Below are 16,912 nucleotides of genomic sequence, written 5' to 3' on the forward strand. Positions count from 1 at the left end.
TCTACCCCTAACATTTCCTCTCTGGAGCTATACCTAACCTCCACCCCTAGTGCTACACCTAACCTCCCTCTCCCTGCACTCTAACAATAACCCTTCCCCTAGTGCCTAACCCTGACCCCAGTACTTACCGTTGGGATGTCGTCGGTCGGGATGCCGGTGCCGGGATTCTGACAGGTATCGAGATTCCGGCAACGGCATTTTAAGCACCAGCATACCGACTATCGGGATATTGACTGCATCTATTGTGCTTTTAGTACATAGCAGTACTAATTATGCAGAGGCTAGGCTAGCATTTTCTACATAACTTTAGTAAAAAAAAAGCTTGATAAATAGGCCCCTAGGTGTGGTGTTGTCCCATCCATAAAGTAAACATAAATACACTATATGGGCATTGAAGAAAAGGTACATGGCGCATTTGCGACAACAGGCCCACAATTTCGGTTTTCTGTTACCCATAATTACCAATCAGAAATTCACTCTTCTTTTCTAAACATTACTAGAAAATTATAGTTAGAATCTGATTTGGTATGCTATTTCTAACAACAAATATTCATATCTGCCATTTTTATTTTATTTATTAGCAGTTATTTATATAGCGCACACATATTCCGCAGCGCTTTACAGACAGTATTTGGCCAGTCACATCAGTCATATTTTTCATAAATGTCCCGCTCATATAGTTCACATACAGTATGTAAATGAATGTAAACTTTTTATGTTACTACAGACAGATAAGCACACACATTGCAAACTCTGCCTGTACAATCAGTTGTTTTCTCATCAGACCTACAACATGAAGAGTTAGTATCCCTAGAGAGTTAGCAATATTGTTTGTAGAATGAAATTGTAGACTCATGCGAATGGATGTGACATGAAGGTCACTCTTGTCTTCAGACATTGTCAGATCTCACCACGAGACAAAAAATTAATATCTAGCTTTTTTTCTCCAAATGTGTATGTGAAAAGGAACCTATTGCACTTTTGTGTTTTTTCATTTCTTATCTGCTCATCATTTCAATAAGTACATTTCTCATCCATTCCCTAAAAGCGAGTACAAAGAAAATGTGAAGAAAGTTGATGAAGGAGTCAAAGACATGGTAACCTTTATTGAAGACTTTTATGGAAATGATGATAGAACCGCTTTCATCTTCACCTCTGACCACGGCATGACAGACTGGGGTGAGTAGCTGTGTGTATGGATGCATATTATTCCTTACACCATTTTCTGCTATTTTCTAAATTATTCGTTTGTTAAAGTGGACATGTCACGTGGACGTTATCTTTTAAATAAGTAATGCGTTATCTGCATGATATTTTATTCTTTTTATTTTTTTATGGTAAATCAAATTAAAAAAAAAACCCACACAAATGGGCCTAATACAGAGATTGAATGCAAGTCATCCAAAATCCCTCAAGCATTGTAAGCAGGGATATAAATGTGTATATTCGTCCGCATGCAGAGTTGGGTGCAGTGTGCCCACACCTATCTGTATGATTACTTTTCTACTATAATTGGTGCAAATGATACTTCAGGAAATAGGTGTATTTAATCTTCTGTCCAACTCTGCATAGCCTGAAATTCTGCTGACATTCCTGTTTAAGCCCAGTTACATCTCCTCAGTTAGTGTTCACTCTAGGTCTGGCGGTGGACCTAGAGAAAGGGCACTCTTGGGGCCGTGCCCGGCATTTACGGACATGCTGGGCCGCCCCCCCAAGCGGTCATGTGTCTGTGAATACATGCCGGGCACATGTGTCCGGCATCCATTCGCCGGCACTAATCTCTATACTGCAATTTTCCCCACCTGCAGGACACTGCGGCCAGTGGGTGGGATCGGCACCTGGCAGGCTGTTTTAGCAGGGCCCCGCCAAGGGGGACAGGGAATATTCTGCCCTTTTGAAATCGGGCAGGGCGTGACGCCCTGCCAAAACAGCCTAGCGGGAACGCTACTCACTTGCAAGTGGAGATGTGATTGAAGTGCGTATATGCCTTTGCATAACCCATTCTTTTTTTTTTTTTTTAAATTGAGTGGTTTTTTATTAATTTTCAAACGCAAACAACATAATACACTAATAATAATAATAATAATAATAATGAAAAAAGTAAATAAAAACAAAACAAAACTCAAACATCAAAGTAATACAATTAAGCAGAAAAAAAAGCAGCACAGACTACAGAGATTTGGTAACATCGCAAAACATAATTGAGACAAAAACATAACATCAGAATGTAACATGTATACAAAACACCCCATAATATTTAAAAGAGAAAAAAATTATCTCTGCCACTATAGGGAAATAATTTTTTTTTTTACTGGAAATAAAAGTATTTCACTATACCCTGATCATTGATTCAGGCTTGCATCACCCATTCTTACGTATGCACTACTCCAGGGGCATGTGCGGTGTGTAAAAATGTAAAGATTCGCTCTGCAAAAAGGCAAATGTCCAACTCTATATCAAACCTAATATGATGCACTTGGTTGACTTTTTCATGATCACCCAGTGGTGGTTTCTTTTTTTTTATCATCAATAATTTTCATTTACATTTTTCAAAATAAAAGGGGAAAGGATACAGAACAAAAAGAAGGGTGGGGAAGGGAAAGAACATATCAGGGATGTAGACCATAAAACAAACAATGTAAAATACAATAAACAAATCTGTACAAAAAAAGAAGAAAAATACGATATGCGTTCATCATCCCGGCGGTCTGGATGCCGACGCTTACCTTACCGGTGATAGAGTACCAATGCCGGTCAGAATCCCCGCGCCGGCATCCTGACCGCCGGGATGCCGAAGGTAAGTAGCTGGGTGGGGGGAGGGTTAGATTTCGGGGTTAGGGTTAGGCACTATGGGGAGGGTTAGGGTTAGGCACTGCAGGGGGAGGGTTAGACTTAGGGTGCGGGGAGGGGGAGGTTAGGTTTAGGCACTGGGGGGAAGGTTAGGTACAGGCACCAGGGAGGGAGGGTTAAGGTATGGAGAGGGGGAGGGTTAGAATACCGACCACCAAGTGTCGGTATGTTAACCCTGTTGGGATCTAGGCATAGGAATTCTGACCGCCTGGATCCCGTCTGTTGGTATTATATACAGATTCCAAAAATACAAGTTGTAACAATATAATGTGAAAATGAATCAAATCACAAACATAGAGGGTATATTAATCAGGGGAATCCGTTTCATTTAGGCTAAACGGTAAGGGATCTGACAAAGATGGGTTATTGACAAAATGTACCCCCTCTCCGTCAATTACACAAACACCTGCCACGCCATCTACTGCATTATTGGGGAAGAGGAATAAGGTATATATTCCCTCTTCATTGAGAAATGGAAATGGACTTGAGAATAGAAGGGGGGAGGGGTTGTTTCCAGTGTTGGGCTAGAGCTGCTCGTGCTGCAATACATATATGTCCCAGTACATACCTCTAGTGAGACTGAACCACTGGAGGGTAAATATGTAACAAAGCTAGTGAGGGAGATGGAGATAAAGTTAACCTAAATACTTTATTAATCAGGGAAGATACTTCCAACCAAAACGTATGTAGAACAGGACAAGACCAAAAAACATGGAAAATACACCCCACAAATTCCGGCAACAAAACTTAGTACAGGATGGCCAAAAGGTATGCAGTCTGTCAGGAGTGAGGTACAATCTGTTTAACAATCTGCATAAGAGGCTTGGCCTGGCCAGCTATGTGAGCAGATGTGCACTGCAAGAGCTCCTGTATGTCACTGGCCAAATAGTTACATTTGACCATCTTCCTGGGCTGCCCGGATCCCTGTTACAGCCTGCATGCCTGTACCTTTGTGCCCTGAGTTGGGGGTGTATGTTGCAGAGCCGGGGGACGATGCTGCCGTCCCTGCGGGTAGCTCCTACCCATCCACAGTGAATTGGGCCCTGGATTTTGTGCTGCACCCACTGTGACCGGCCGGTGGGGAGTGTCCTAACTACAATCGGTGGACCTCTGCTACCCTCTGAACTCGCTCCATGGCGACCCACCTGCTGGACCTCCGCTACCTTGCAGAAATCTGAGGGTCTGAGGACTCCGAAGCGGAGACCGGCAGAGCATCTCCGTGTTTGGCTTGCGCCTGGCGGCCATCTTGTCAGCGGTCTGCTGGAGATCTCATTAGACTACATTATCCTGGCTGGGGTGGTCTCTGAGGTCCTGTGGTCCCTGGCTGGACCGTGATCAGTGCCTCCCACCCCTACATTTTCTCTCTCCTGGGACATCCTGGCCTTCCTGGTGGGCCATGGACAGTGAGTTGGCAACACTGGTGGTGAGTCTGAGAGGAGGTGCCATATCCTGCGCTGTCTTTGTGACTGCATTCCTCATCTTGTCCTGGGCTGGACTTTTTCTGAAACTGGGGGTATGTGGTTCTCTCCATTATCTAGTACACAGTCTGCCCCTTTTAGCATGGATGTATTGTGCAGTTGCTGAGACACATATTATACTTTTATGTGATTTCTTTGACTGAATCTCAAGTATTTACTCCAGAGTGGACCTACACACTTTATTAACACACTTAATATTTTGCACGCTTTCTCAACACACCTCTGTTATAATTGTGCACTTCCGTGTTTTACACTTATATTGCTGTCTCCTCACCATGTGATGGTTTAACATCGGTTCACAGAGGCTCTTACCTGTTTTGTATTACCTAGTGGATCCGTGTTTTTCTCCTTTTGTTTGGGTGGCCACAATAACATGTCTATCAAAGGACGAAAGGCTTCTGCTACCACCTCTCCCTCTATGTTTACACCCAGATATAAAGCGACTGTGCAAACTGCGGCCTGAACTGGGGCCTCTCCCCCCCGATTCTCCTCGTCAGATGGATATTGACCCATCTATTCATACTGTTCTAACCACTTTAGTGGACGGGATTCAATTGACATTTCAGCAAAAGCTCAAATCACCACCAGTGATTTATGGTTATCTCAGCACATGTGGTTAGTCCAACATGGTACTGCCACCACCAATGAAGTTCACTGGAGTCATTAGGTTCTCCCCTCAAGTATCAATATTGCACACTCACATATAGGTACTTAGCTTTGACCTCACAGGCTCGTGAATTTGACAAGGACACGGAGGATACACTGGATTAAGAATGTTTAATCTGAAAAATATTTCCAAGGTTATTGATTACAGAAAAAGGTAATACAAATATGGACAATACAAATATATCACAAATAAGTTTCAGAAAATAAAAGGAATTAAAATGATAGAAAACCCATTGTCTTTCCACCTCTTAGACTCTGTTGTGAAGGAGACACAGGAGCATTGGGGTCCAGGCCAGTCGTCGGGACTCTCCTTAGGCACAAGAACACCTATCATTGAGGGAGAAGCACAGTTATACCCTCACAGCTGCATTAGCACCCACCCTTGGGATTTTGAACTCTTTCTTTGTTGTACACTGGACATTAAGAAATCGGATACACCTTTCCACATAATTGTCTATAGGAGGTAAGGGGTCTTGAAACAGGGTGGATGGGGATTTAGAAACCAGTCAGCAGGTAACATACCATACCTCCCTGCTCTCATTCATCCTAAAAGGATTTATACCCTGTGCCCCGGCTTGTCCAGATCTGACCATCTGAAAATGAAGGATCCATCTCCTCCCCAACTTTATGGCCTGTAGAGATCAGAGATGGTTATCTCGAAGACAGAATTGCTCCTTCTTCCTAAGTCTGTATTAGCACAGATCAAATAGAGGACACACAAACCAAGTCACATTTGAATACAATAATATATATATATATATATATATATATATATATATATATATATATTATTGTGTGTGTATATGTGTGTGTGTATATATATATATATATATATATATATATATATATATATATTATACACACTTGCACAGAATAATTTCTGGCGATTATTCCTGAGATTAAACGTCACACACAACTGAGATTTCTAAGCTCCTAGCTCAACATAAACAATGCCCCACATCTACAATCCTCTCTAGAATAAATGCCCTCAGAGGTAGGCTAAATACTATCCTCTCGCGTAAATCATCTAACATCTTAAAAAAGCTTCAACAGAAATACTATGATAAGGCGGACAAAGCAGACTCTGGGCCTGATTCAGAGCCGGACGCTATTTGCTGACGGTCGTTCAAAAAAAGGGTCCGGCTATTTAAATTAAGCGCTCGCTCTTTGCGGTTTGTTGACGCCTCTATGTCTGAGCGAGCGAACGAAAAATGCGCTCGCTATTTTGTAAAGACGCCCCTTTGCCGTTCGCAACACACGTCATCTCCGGTATTTATTAGATTAATCGGGTACATCATAAGGCATCTGAACTGCTCGCAGCGCTTGTGGTAGGTTTTTCTTACCGCTATCACTGCGAGCAGTTCAGGCTAAAAGATAACCAAGTGACGTGGTCGATGACGCTCCTTTACTAATTATGCACTCACATTAAACGCCCTTTTGACCGTTTGGCACGCCTGCATTCGGATCTCCACTCCCCCGTTTTCAAGCACCTTCCACTGTTACCACCCACAAACGGTACATTCTGTCAATCACATTAGCAGCCCCTCGCTGTTTTGCGAGCGCACGATTTCCAACCGCAATGACTGGTTTGCGCATGCGCATTACGACCCATACACATGTGCAGTTGTGCGAACATCGCTCAGAGCGAACGAACGGCCGCTTACGAGCGGCTCTGAATCTAGCAAGTAAACTTAGACAAAAACGGGCTTCCGGTCTGATTAATAAAATTAGAATGCGACAGTCAGGGACGACTACTTATGACCCTGAGAAGATAGTATCCGAGTTTCTTGCTTATTACAGCAATCTGTATAATGTATCCACTTCTTCGCCCCATCGAGAATCTTGAGATAGCCCCTCTTTGTCCGTCTTCTGTTCCGATAACTTGCTCCCCTCCCTTAATGAGCAACAGCTGTTGGAGTTGAACGCAGATATTACAGAAGAGGAGTTCCTCGTGGCCATTAAAGGACTCAAAACATCTGCAGAACCTGGCCCAGATTGGTTCACGCCTCAGTACTATAAGAAAATCGCTTCCGTCCTCTCACCCTTTTTGAAAACCTTTTTCAACAAATTGTTAGATGGCGCATCTTATGACTTGTTGACCTCCTTGGCCAGCATAGTTGTGATACCGAAATCGGATCGTGACTTGGAAACAGTTACTAATTACAGACCCTTTTCTCTACTGAATGTAGATCTCAAAATCTATGCCAAACTTTTGGCAAACAGACTGGGCCCTTTACTCCCCAAACTAGTTCATCCTGACCAGGTTGGTTTTATACCTGGGAGACAAGTGCTTGATAATACGCGACGGACAATTGATCTGATTCATGCAATTCATAAAGAAAAAGATCGTCCGTTACTCACTTCAGCGGTGGCTTCTTCTGATCTCTAGAGCAGTCAGATGCCATGTGCGGCTGCGAGTGACGCACTGAGGATTATACCTAGTGTCTGCTAAGACATTCATGTGCTCGCTCCGTGATGTGGTTTCTGCGGTTGCCATCATGGCGGTCTATTTTCACCTGACTAACCCTTTACCCAATGGTAGCATTGGTTGCTGTCAGCTGACAGTGTCCTTCAATGGACTGCTACCTTAGAGTATATAACCGGGCTCTGGACAACAGGAAGTTGCCTGTACAACGTCGTTACTACCAGTGTAATTTTGCTGTTGTAGCGTTCCAGGTTCCAAGCTCTGTTCTATCTAGTAACGTGTTCCTAGTGTGTTATACGATGTGTGTACTCAGAACGTTTTCTGAGTACAATCCATTCAGAGTCATCTCCTATACTTACTCCGCGTCTAAAGCCACAGCGTGTGTACTTAGTACATTCATCAAGTGCCATCTTGTGATACCATTCTTCTGTGGCAGTGCTGTGTCTAAAGCCATAGCGTGTGTATTTAGGGCCTGATTCAGACCCGGTCGCAAGCGCTGAGCGCTTGCAACCGGGTCGATGTTTGCCCACTGGGCATGCACACGACGGAGCCGGCTCCGTCGTGCACATGCGCGAGACCCGGCTAGCGACGGGTGCTCCATTGCTCCGGGTCTCGCACCAAAGGGGGCGAGCTGTCGATGGTGATTGAGAGCTCGCCCCGTTTGGTAGGCTGGCCAAACGGAGGTGTTCCCGAAGGAACGCCTGTCGTTTGGGGGCGGCCCCACTGACATCACCAGTGATGTCAGTGGGAGAGCTGCCAGCTCTATTAGAGCCAGAAGCTCTCTGGGGCTTGCTGCCACGAGACCCTACCACAAGGGTCTCGTCGCAAGCCTGATGGTCGCGATGGTCTTCCCAAGGAACGTCTGCCATTTGTGGGCGGCCCTACTGACATCACTCGTGATGTCAGTAGTGGACTTCCAGCTCTATTAGAGCTGGAAGTCCACTTGGCATTGCGAGTGCTGAGACCCTACCACAAGGGTCTCCTCACAATGCCGATGGTCGCGATAATTGCGACCATCGACAAGCCGCTCGCACAAGCTGTGCGAGCGGCCTGGAGGCCGGAATTAAAAAAAAAAAAGAAGGACGCCCTGATTCAGAGCGAGGGCATGCAAATAGCGTGCGCCTCTGAATCAGGCCCTTAGTGCATACATCAAGTACCATCTTGTGATACCAATCTCCTGTGCCAGTTCTGCGTCTGAAGCCGCAGTGGACGTATTTAATTACAATCTCATCACATCATCCTCCAGTGCCAGCTCTGTGTCTGAAAACCATTTAATGTGTATTCTTTACATCACTTTATTCAAAACCTCCAATATCTATACCCTATGTTTCCCTGTGATAGTGTTCTTTCATTTGTTCCCCTCCTATTTGCGCTCGCTCGTTCAGAAAAAGGGGCCAGCTATTTAAATTGAGCGCTCGCTCTTTGCGGTCTGTTGACCCCTCTGTCTGAGTGAGCAAACGAAACATGCGCTCGCGATTTTGTAAAGACGCCCCCTGGCCGCTCGCATCCTACGTCATCTCCGCTATTTATTTGATTAATCGAGCACATCGAAAGGCGTCTGAACTGCTCGCAGTGCTTGTGGTAGGATTTTCCTACCGCAATCATGCGAACAGTTCAGGCTACGAAACAACCAAGTGACGTGGTCGATGATGCTGCTTTGTTAATTATGCACACCCTTAAAACACCCATTTTGACCGTTTGGCACGCCTGTGTTCGGATCTCCACTCCCCGTTTTCAAGCACCTTTCCCTGTTACCACCCACAAACGCCTCATTCTGTCACTCAAATTAGCAGGCACTCGCTATTTTGCGAGCGCTCGATTTCCGACCGCACTGACTGGTTGGCGCATGCGCATTACGACCTATACGCATATGTGCGAACATCGCTCGGAGCGAACGAGCGGCTCTGAATCAGGCCCTCAGTGCACTCCCTGGCTACAAAACTTAATGTGAAAAAACCTGAGGTCCTCGACTTCTACATTCCTCAAAACTTTAAAGATGCCCTAGAACAATCTTTTCACTTTCGATGGAATAGATACCTGTTAAAGTAGTTAGGAGTCTTCATTACCAAACAATACGGACACCTTTTCTAATCTAACTTCCCAAAATTGTTAGCACAATTTTAGAAGGACCTTAAAACCTGGGGAGGGTGTCATATTCATGGATCGGCCGTGTTAATGCTATTATAATGAAATTATTACTGAGGTTATTATATTTATTTCAGACACTTCCTATCCGAATACCTCCTTATGTTTTTAAACATCTACAACAAATGACTGCACAATTCATTTGGTCCAAAAAGCGACCAAGAGTGAGACGTGAGGTGATGCAGAGACACACCTCTGGTGGTGGCCTCGGGGTCCCAAATTTTAAATCATTATTTCTTGCTGCTAGATTAGCACAATGCGTATTATGAAATGGACCCAAATCTGAGAGGGTGTGGGTCATGATAGAAACTAACGAGCTTAAGTTGCACTTCATTTCTTTGCTAGTATGGCTTCTTAGAACGCCCTGTCCTAGGGCTGTCTTGCATCACCCTGTAATTTCTCATTCCCTGGATGTTTAGGATGCGGCTAACCGCCAATATAATATTGCCCCACATCCTAGCCCTCTAATCCCATTGTTTGACAACCCCCTTTTTTGTCCGGGCCATCACTCATCTGCCTTAATGTACTGGAAGAACAATGGAATTAAATTGTTAAATGACATTGCGTAAGACGTGTCATTCCCTACTTTTTCAGATATTCAGATCAAATTTTAAATTCCACATTATTTTTTTTCCAATACTTACAAATACGGCACTTTCACTCAACGATAACATCGCAACTTAACCACAGGTCACTTACCACACTGGAGGAGGGCTTAGCCTATCACGCTGCATCCCCTAAAGGACTTATTTCTTCATTATATAACTTAGTTTTACCCTCTCCACCAGACGACAGAGATTCCCATGAGAGGGCCTGGGAAACTGAATTGGCGGAAACGATGACTGGACTGACATCTACTCTAACCTAGTGAATGGCTCAATATGTGTTAGTGTAAAAGAAAATGCATACAAGTTATTTTATGGATGTTATTACGTTCCTACTTGCCTTAACAAAATGCACCCTGAAATCTCCCCTTTGTGTTGGCGATGTAACATGACCGATGGAACGTTCTTGCATATTTGGTGGAGTTGTTCGAAATTGGTCCCCTTATGGCAGGAATTGGGTGCATTGACCAATTTCATCTTCGGCATTCCGGTTCCTCCTAAATATTTCCTACTCCCTACATGTATCCCTGGGGCATCTCCTCATCAAAATAAATTATTTACTCAAATGGTTCTGGTGGCCAGATGCGTCATTGCTTCAACATGGAAGACATCTGAAGCTCCCACTATGGGTCTGGTCATAGCTAAAACATGGCATATTCACTCCATGGAATACATTACTAGTATACTGAAGGGCTCCTCAAGAAGTTTGTCAAGGTTTGACAACAAGTCAGCAAATAAAATCAAACAGATATTACGAAGACACTGGGATATTCTTCTGCAAGACAATGACCTCAGTAAAATCCTAAATCCTACACCCGATGTTGTTTTTAGGAAAGCCCCCGATATTAATAAGAAATTAGTGAGAGATCATATTAAACCAACTTCTCTTCAACAGACAGTTTTACCATTTACGACACATCCCAAAGGGTTCTACTACTGTAATAAGTGTGCAGGATGTAAAAACATACAATATCCAAGCACAAAGAAACAACTAGAATTCCATTCAAATACGAGAAATAGGACATTCACAATCAGACACATATGACATGTGAGACAAAGGGAGTCATCTACATGCTTAGGTGCGGATGTGGACTTGAATATATAGGTAGGACCATAAGACCTCTTAAGACCAGAATATATGAACACATACGCAACATCAAAATTGGATATGATAACCACAGTATCTCCAGACACTTTAAAGAGGTACACAACTCCAACCCATCAGATCTCTATTTTGTAGCCATAGAACAACCCGACAGAAATTGGAGAGGTGGAAACCATATGATCATCTGGATAAGAAGGAGATGAAGTGGATTTTCACTTTGAAGACCATGACACCTAGAGGCCTTAATGTAGATTTTAACAACAGCGTATTGATAAGATCATAAAATATTATTATTATAGATTAATCATATGGTGATGTGACCACACACTACCATATTAATTAGATAGTCTACTTCACACCACACTCCAAGTCTGATTGAGACATCCTCAATACCACACAGGAGATACAGAGGACTATAAATAATACCCTCTAATACCTTTCATCATACTTTGGTGTTAGTGATCAATCCCAATATGGGATTAGGAGCATACATTTAGGGCATATATTGATAAATACACATCCCCTATTAATATTGAGAATTTCCCATATCCATCCCTATTCCCATTCCTTTCCTCTTTTTATTTCCCCCTCCCTTCCCCCTCTTCCTTTTCTTTTTCTTTTATCCCTCGTTTTTCATTTACAATTATACATCACATTTATATTTATTAATTTTTCATTTAATTCTTCCTAATATAATTTTCCCCTCCACCAATCCCCCACATTTTTGAATACACTGTTATGCATACTACTGCAATCAGTGTTTGTATATTTTGCCATGAATATGAATAACATGCATTCTTCAAATTAAGAAAGCAGTATGTGCACACATATACTTTAAGGACGTGTGATCCACTACCCGATGAACAGGAGCCATTCGCAGCTGTATGATTGATACAAGTACTAACGGAGACAATCATATGTATCCACTACATCTGAATCATCATGACATCATAAGGAGGAGGTACAGAGATATACGCCCACAGATTACTTGATTGGTGGACTAGCATACAAATATCCATCTGGACACATCAGGTGTAAACTTGAGAAAGGCCGATAGGCTGAAACACGTTGTGCCCACACGTGACACACTTGCAGCTACCCAGCATATTCCTGAGCACCTGGACGGACGACACAAGGAGCCGCGCGCACACGCATGTGGAGACTATCATCTATCCCGGCTTACAGGCACCCTGGAGGAGGAGCGGTGACCAGAAGCCACGTGCGTCAGCAGGAGGCGATCTGAGACGCCGTGCCAGTGAGACAGAGCATACTCACGGTAGGGACAGGAGTGCGGGACGCCGCCCCTGTCTTGCACTGTTATTATACCCACGTTGCCACACCATCACATTTAGTAAGGGGACGTATGATCTTTCATACGGTAGGTACGCCCTGAATAAGGGTTTACCCACACCCTTCACTAATACGCATAGGACAGCACTCTCCTGTATTTTCATCTATTGGAGACTACACATGCCAATACGGGAACACAGGTTGTCACTATAGTGCTAAGAGGGAGATGTAGGCACAAGTGTCATACGTAAAGGGACCCCCTCAAAGGGTTACCTTATGTAACCTACAACCCAGTTACAAGGAAGGACATTACACCCTTATTTAGGGGCATTCCCCTCGCCACAGGCGCACCATTATATTTGCCAACAAGGTTCATGTAGACACCCCCGGTGTACTACGGAAAGAGGCATCCTAAAGGAGCTCTCTTATAACCCATGTATACAATATAGGTCATATCCTCCTAGTTCCACTATTGCTATACTGGACATTTGGACATTGCACAAGGCAGCATTGTGACTCCTTGTTTTTTTACCCCATACCCAGTTTCATTAAATTACTCCTCTTTTTTTTAACATATTTGCTTTGTGCTTCTTTCTTATCTACATCCTAACATATTTCTACATCCTGTTTCTTTATATTACTCTATCACAAGGTTAGTGCTGGACACATCACTCTTATTTATACTACTAATTTCCTGAGTTTTTGGACAACTCTGTGCCCAGCAGCTTCCGACACATTGTTGGGGACACTTTGCGCTGGTGGACACATACTAAGTAACCACTAATTATCAAGGTTTGGGAGCCTTGGACTTCCTATTTTCAGGTTCCCCCCTCATTTAATTGATCATCTGTTGGTGTGATTATTTGATATTTAATCCCTGTTTTCAGTTGTTCTGCTGTGGCTTTGTCCAGTCGGGTTTTTCCCCTCACCCACCACCCTATCCCCCTTCTTTCTCTTTCCTCTTTTCCTTTTTCTTGCCCTTTTTTGTTTTCCGTCCTTTCTTTCATATCTTACTTTTCTTTTCAATATAAGGAAACATAGATGAGATTGTTTCACTATATATCACACATACATGTGTGTGTGTGTATATATATATATATATATATATATATATAATATCTGATGTGTTTCTACTATTGTTTATTGATTTTTTTATGCTACAATAAAGGCAAATTTAGTTGCTTATTTTTGCTATATGGCATACCTATACTACTAGACATCCGCGTAGGTCACTGTTGTATTGTCTCTCATCTTTTGTAATAAACTATGTTTAAAAAAACCAAAACAATTTAACATACATTTCTGTGTGATTCAAACACCGTGACATTTTAAAAGACATGGTATAAACTGTTGACCATTGAACATCAGAAATAGGGTGACTTAAATCCAATTCCCAGCAAAGTTGAGCAGCAGATTTAACAGCAGGACACAATTCCAAACAAAATTGATACCAAAGGAAATACTTCCTCCACCTCAGTTAAGCCGAGACCATAAATCAGTATCTGGTGGTCGTATCCCAGTGGTGGTTTCTTGACTGTTAAAGATAGAACCAACTAACATACCAGCAAAATGTTGACAAAGTAGAATGTACTTTATTTTAATTTTTAACATCTCCACCAAAGGACATTTTATCAGTTACATTATGAAACAAAAACAGATATTTTCATGTGTGTTGTAATTATATTACCATGGGCTATACAGTGGCAATGGATTTTCAGGGAAGTTAGTGACCAAATATAGTCATTTGTGATCTGTATTCTACAGTTAGAGCAGTGTAGAAACAATATATTATATTTTACTGTTATTTTTATCAATAAACTTACAGCATATTCCACAACATTGTGCAATAGCTTTAAAAGCAAGATGTCAACCAATGAACATCTGTTTTGCTTTGTAGGGTCCCATGGTGCTGGGCATCCTTCAGAAACCCTCACACCACTGGTTGCTTGGGGAGCTGGAGTACATTACCCAAGGGAAAATGATATTCATGATACATTCTCAAAAGGTAAGTGGTCACATTAAGAAATGCGTGAGCACTGCCCTGATGATTAAGAAATGAATCCAAAGGATTTAATTGTACCTTTGCTTTAACTTATGCTACGTATAATACGTTCGGCACTGTATGTATTGTATTGTGAATATCTTTTTAATGTAAAGTTTGATGACTGAGAGATACATTTTCAGTTCAAGTATGTGCTCGAATAATAATCTCACAGCAAGAATTCACTTACTGCATATATATCAATATTTCCCCATTTCTTCTTTCTCTGTTTGTATTTCCCAATACCAGTATTCCTGCATTACTTTAGTGTGGATGAACAGAAGCATGTGTTTCTTATTCCTGGGTGAATATTGCAAGGCTTGTATGGTGGTGGAATACACTGTTGATGAAGGTTCCCTACATCTTCTCTGTTTTTCACTGTTATTTTTTCAGTATTAACACCTGTTTCTCATGTCACTGTTAACACCCGGGGGCTGATTCAGAGTCGCGTGCTGCTGCAACCACTTTAGTGTCTTTTGCCGTAGTCACGTCTGTCACGGTCCTCCGGAACCGATCCTCCAGATATGCCAACTTGAGAATCGCCGCCCGTAACTTTTAAAGGTTACTTCAGCACTTGTGATTAAATAAACCGGGTAACTGCCACCAGCAGAAGAAAACTGTAATGCTAAAGCATAAGGTGAGCTTCTGCTCCCACCTGCACACACAATTATCAATACTTAGAAAACTAGGTAACATGAGCCATAGGAGGCCTGGGTCATAAAAACACAGGTCCAGATCTAGAATGAATGTTTTAATTCAAGAATATCTTCAAAGCTTAGTTACAAAAAGTTACAAGGATATTAATGTTAAAAAGGAATCGCACAATTACTCGCAAGTTCAGAAATAAAATAAAAGGGAAGAAACAAACCACTCAGACCACGTCGACTTAAGTGGTTCTGGGATGGGACCGTCCCAATGGAGAATTCTGGATCATCTGTACCTTTCAATAGCCCCACGCAGAATGAACACTGAACTACCAGTGTGTCACATTTTTATGCCTGCTTCTCCCTGGGGTGATTTTAACCCTTGTCAGCTCAGAGTGTATTGTCCAGGTGGCTGAAGCTATAGGGTTTCTTGGTCAAGTGAGCAGGAGTTCTTTTAATTATACATTCAGCTCTTTTAGAAGTTGAGAAGTTTGGGATCACAGACTTATGTCAATAAACACACACACTGATCAGGTGAGGGAATACACACATCTGTATAGACGACTCTTTGATCTCTGGGCCTAATTCAAACCGCTCGCGAGCGCTGAGCGCTCGCAAGCGGGTTGATGTTAGCCCAGTGCGCATGCGCACGACGGAGGCGCCTCCGTCGTGCGCATGCGCGAGACCCGGATAGCGACGGGCAAGCCGTCGCTATGGGTCTTGCTACAAAGGGGGCGTGCTGTCGATGGTGAGTGACAGCATGCCCCCTTTGGTGGGCATGCCGGGGGCGTGGCTGGCCGGACGGAGGCGTTCCCATGGGAACGCCTACCATCTGGGGCCGGCCCCACTGACATCACAAGTGATGTCAATGGGAGTGCTCTCGGCTCTGATAGAGCCGAAAGCACTCCAGGGCTTGCGGCAATGAGACCCTACCACAAGGGTCTCGTCGCAAGCCCGATGGTCAAGACCATCGCGACCATCTTCCTGGCCGCTCGCTATAGCTGTGGGTGGCCAGGAGGCCGCTCTAAAAATTCAGAAAGACGGCCCTGATTCAGAGCGAGCGCTCTGTCAGAGCGTCCGGCTCTGAATCGGGGCCTCTGTTCCTAAACAGCACACACAGTTCTAAATTACTTAGTTTAGCAAGAGCCTGGCTAGATGTCTTGTAATTTCCAGGGACATCTTTCTTATGTGCCATATACAATTGAACATTTATGGCTGGGCAGAAAGACAGAATTTCCTATAACCTCTCTTTCAACCTTTGCTGCTCATCTTCAAAGGCTAGTCATCTTCTACACACAAATGACATTACATAAACATTTACAAGGGAAAGTTACATGTTTATGCTGACACAGTATCATGTAGTTATGCCCATGCGGATGCGAAATCCGCTTTTCACCGACAACGTCTGTGACTATATGCTATTGCTAGTATCAGCCCTCTGCCTGATGTACAATTATGCACCAGAATGTGCAAGGACTGAGATGCCGACTTTGAACATCTATAGACTCTGTAATTCCGCTCGGTACATCTTTAGACACCGCCATCAGTTACACCATCGAAACGTGTACCAGCCCTATGGGGGGGGTGCAGATTTTTCGTCTGAGTATGGCCTCCACTGTGAGCGATTAAGCATCTGTGTATGCAACCACTTCAGCGTAATGTC

The 16,912-nt window shown here is 43.2% G+C and overlaps 1 protein-coding gene across 5 annotated transcripts in view; it reads left to right on the forward strand.

Moving 5' to 3' along the window:
- PIGN (phosphatidylinositol glycan anchor biosynthesis class N) overlaps nt 1–16,912 on the forward strand; it is a 491,207-nt gene that overhangs the window by 113,952 nt on the left and 360,343 nt on the right. For all 5 annotated transcript variants that reach the window (XM_088471817.1, XM_088471818.1, XM_088471815.1 and 2 more), the window contains 2 exons: nt 1,049–1,179; nt 14,462–14,569. In XM_088471817.1, the coding sequence (XP_088327943.1) occupies nt 1,049–1,179; nt 14,462–14,569 (239 nt within the window). The remainder of the gene's footprint in view (nt 1–1,048; nt 1,180–14,461; nt 14,570–16,912) is intronic.

Source organism: Taudactylus pleione, unplaced genomic scaffold (genome assembly GCF_031769625.1).
Source record: "Taudactylus pleione unplaced genomic scaffold, aTauple2 ptg000116l, whole genome shotgun sequence".
Classification (NCBI taxonomy): Eukaryota; Metazoa; Chordata; class Amphibia; order Anura; family Myobatrachidae; genus Taudactylus; species Taudactylus pleione.